The sequence below is a fragment of the Buceros rhinoceros genome, unplaced genomic scaffold, assembly GCF_000710305.1.
Source record: "Buceros rhinoceros silvestris isolate BGI_N320 unplaced genomic scaffold, ASM71030v1 scaffold133, whole genome shotgun sequence".
Taxonomy (NCBI): Eukaryota; Metazoa; Chordata; class Aves; order Bucerotiformes; family Bucerotidae; genus Buceros; species Buceros rhinoceros.
Genome location: NW_010402752.1, coordinates 12,664 through 13,994, shown reverse-complemented (window position 1 = coordinate 13,994; position 1,331 = coordinate 12,664). Strand labels below are relative to the sequence as shown.

The 1,331-nt window shown below is 50.3% G+C and overlaps 1 protein-coding gene across 1 annotated transcript in view; it reads left to right on the top strand.

Moving 5' to 3' along the window:
• CTCF (CCCTC-binding factor (zinc finger protein)) overlaps positions 1-1,331 on the top strand; it is a gene marked incomplete at its 5' end in the record, with an annotated part of 13,528 nt that overhangs the window by 357 nt on the left and 11,840 nt on the right. The window contains one exon of the mRNA XM_010132717.1: positions 1,290-1,328. Coding sequence (XP_010131019.1) covers positions 1,290-1,328 — 39 coding nt within the window. The remainder of the gene's footprint in view (positions 1-1,289; positions 1,329-1,331) is intronic.

Genomic DNA, 1,331 nt, shown 5'->3' with positions numbered 1-1,331 from the left:
GCAGATTCTGTCAGCTGGTCCGAGAGGCCAGTCGGTCCAGCAGGAGCAAAGCTGGAACTGGGATCGGAGCTGTAGCACAAGCATTGGAAGGAAACCGGCGGTTTTGTTCCTTGTTTCAGCAGTAAAATTGACCTTTTGAACACTGAAGGGAGGGGGATGATAAACTGTACCCTGGTGCAGATTGTGGAACCTGCTCTCACTGTTCCGAAGCAAGCCGCCTGACGCATAGGGAGACATACAAAGTACTCCTGCACTCTGATTTTTATTATTTTCACTGGGGGAGGGAAAGCTGCAAAATTTGAATTTCTTGTAGGTGGTATTACGCTTGAAACCTACAGAATGAGACCACAGGAATTTCATGTTTCACCCTGAGCGCAGAGAAGGGTGTGGGGTGCTCTGAGGAGGGAGGCCTCAGCATTGTGCTCGGACGCAGCTATTCGGAGTTGTAGTTCAGGCCTGCCAGAATGCTAAGCTTCACTGTCATCGTTTGTGTGTGACTGTGGATAGATTTCACCCAGCTCTCAGGAGAAACCACTCAAGTCCTCTGGCTCTGAGACCACGTTATTTAAATTGAAGTATGGTTTTGCCTGAGCTGTGTCTGCCTGCTGCAGCGAGCATCAGCCTCTGCTCTGCCGGGAGCCAGGCGGGGCCCCCAGCGGGAGCAGATCTGGAACTCCAGCTGCTCACCAGAAACAGACTTGACTAACTCCATTATGTCCTGTTTGTTGTTCAGAGAAGTTCAAACATACGGGAACTAGTCCTTGTTTGACGTGGAACAGGGAGGCTTGCGCTCAGTTCTTAGTGCTTTTTCCTCCTGGAAAAGTTCTCAATTTCTCACTTTCTTTAGGGCTGGCTTTTTACTGCTAACTGTGTGGTTTATGGGGTTTTGTACCTTTAAAGTTCATAGCCAGAGACTGCCTCTGCTGTTGCTGAGCTGTGTGAGGTGGCTGCACAAGCCCAGGAGGAATAATGCCTCTGTACCTCTTGCCTGTGGGATTTATGGTCTCTAAGAAGCAGGAGCATGCCTATCACTGAATCTTTCTGCCGTCCTTTCCTTCCTTTCCAAGAAACTGGTGCAGCTGCCTCACTTCAGGCAGCGCTGGGTGACAGCCTCAGTGTACGACAGTAACAGGCTAGTGGAGACCCGCAATTCTCCAACCCTCTTTTCTGCGTACAATCACAATACTTTGCTGTCGCTGTCAGCGAGGCCCCTTGTCCCTGTGTGGGGTTGGTGCAGTTGTTAAAACTGGCTGGGGTGGAGCGTTCATATGGATTCTCTTGTTTTCCAGCAGGAAGGTGAAATGGAAGGTGAGACAGTCGAAGCCATTGTG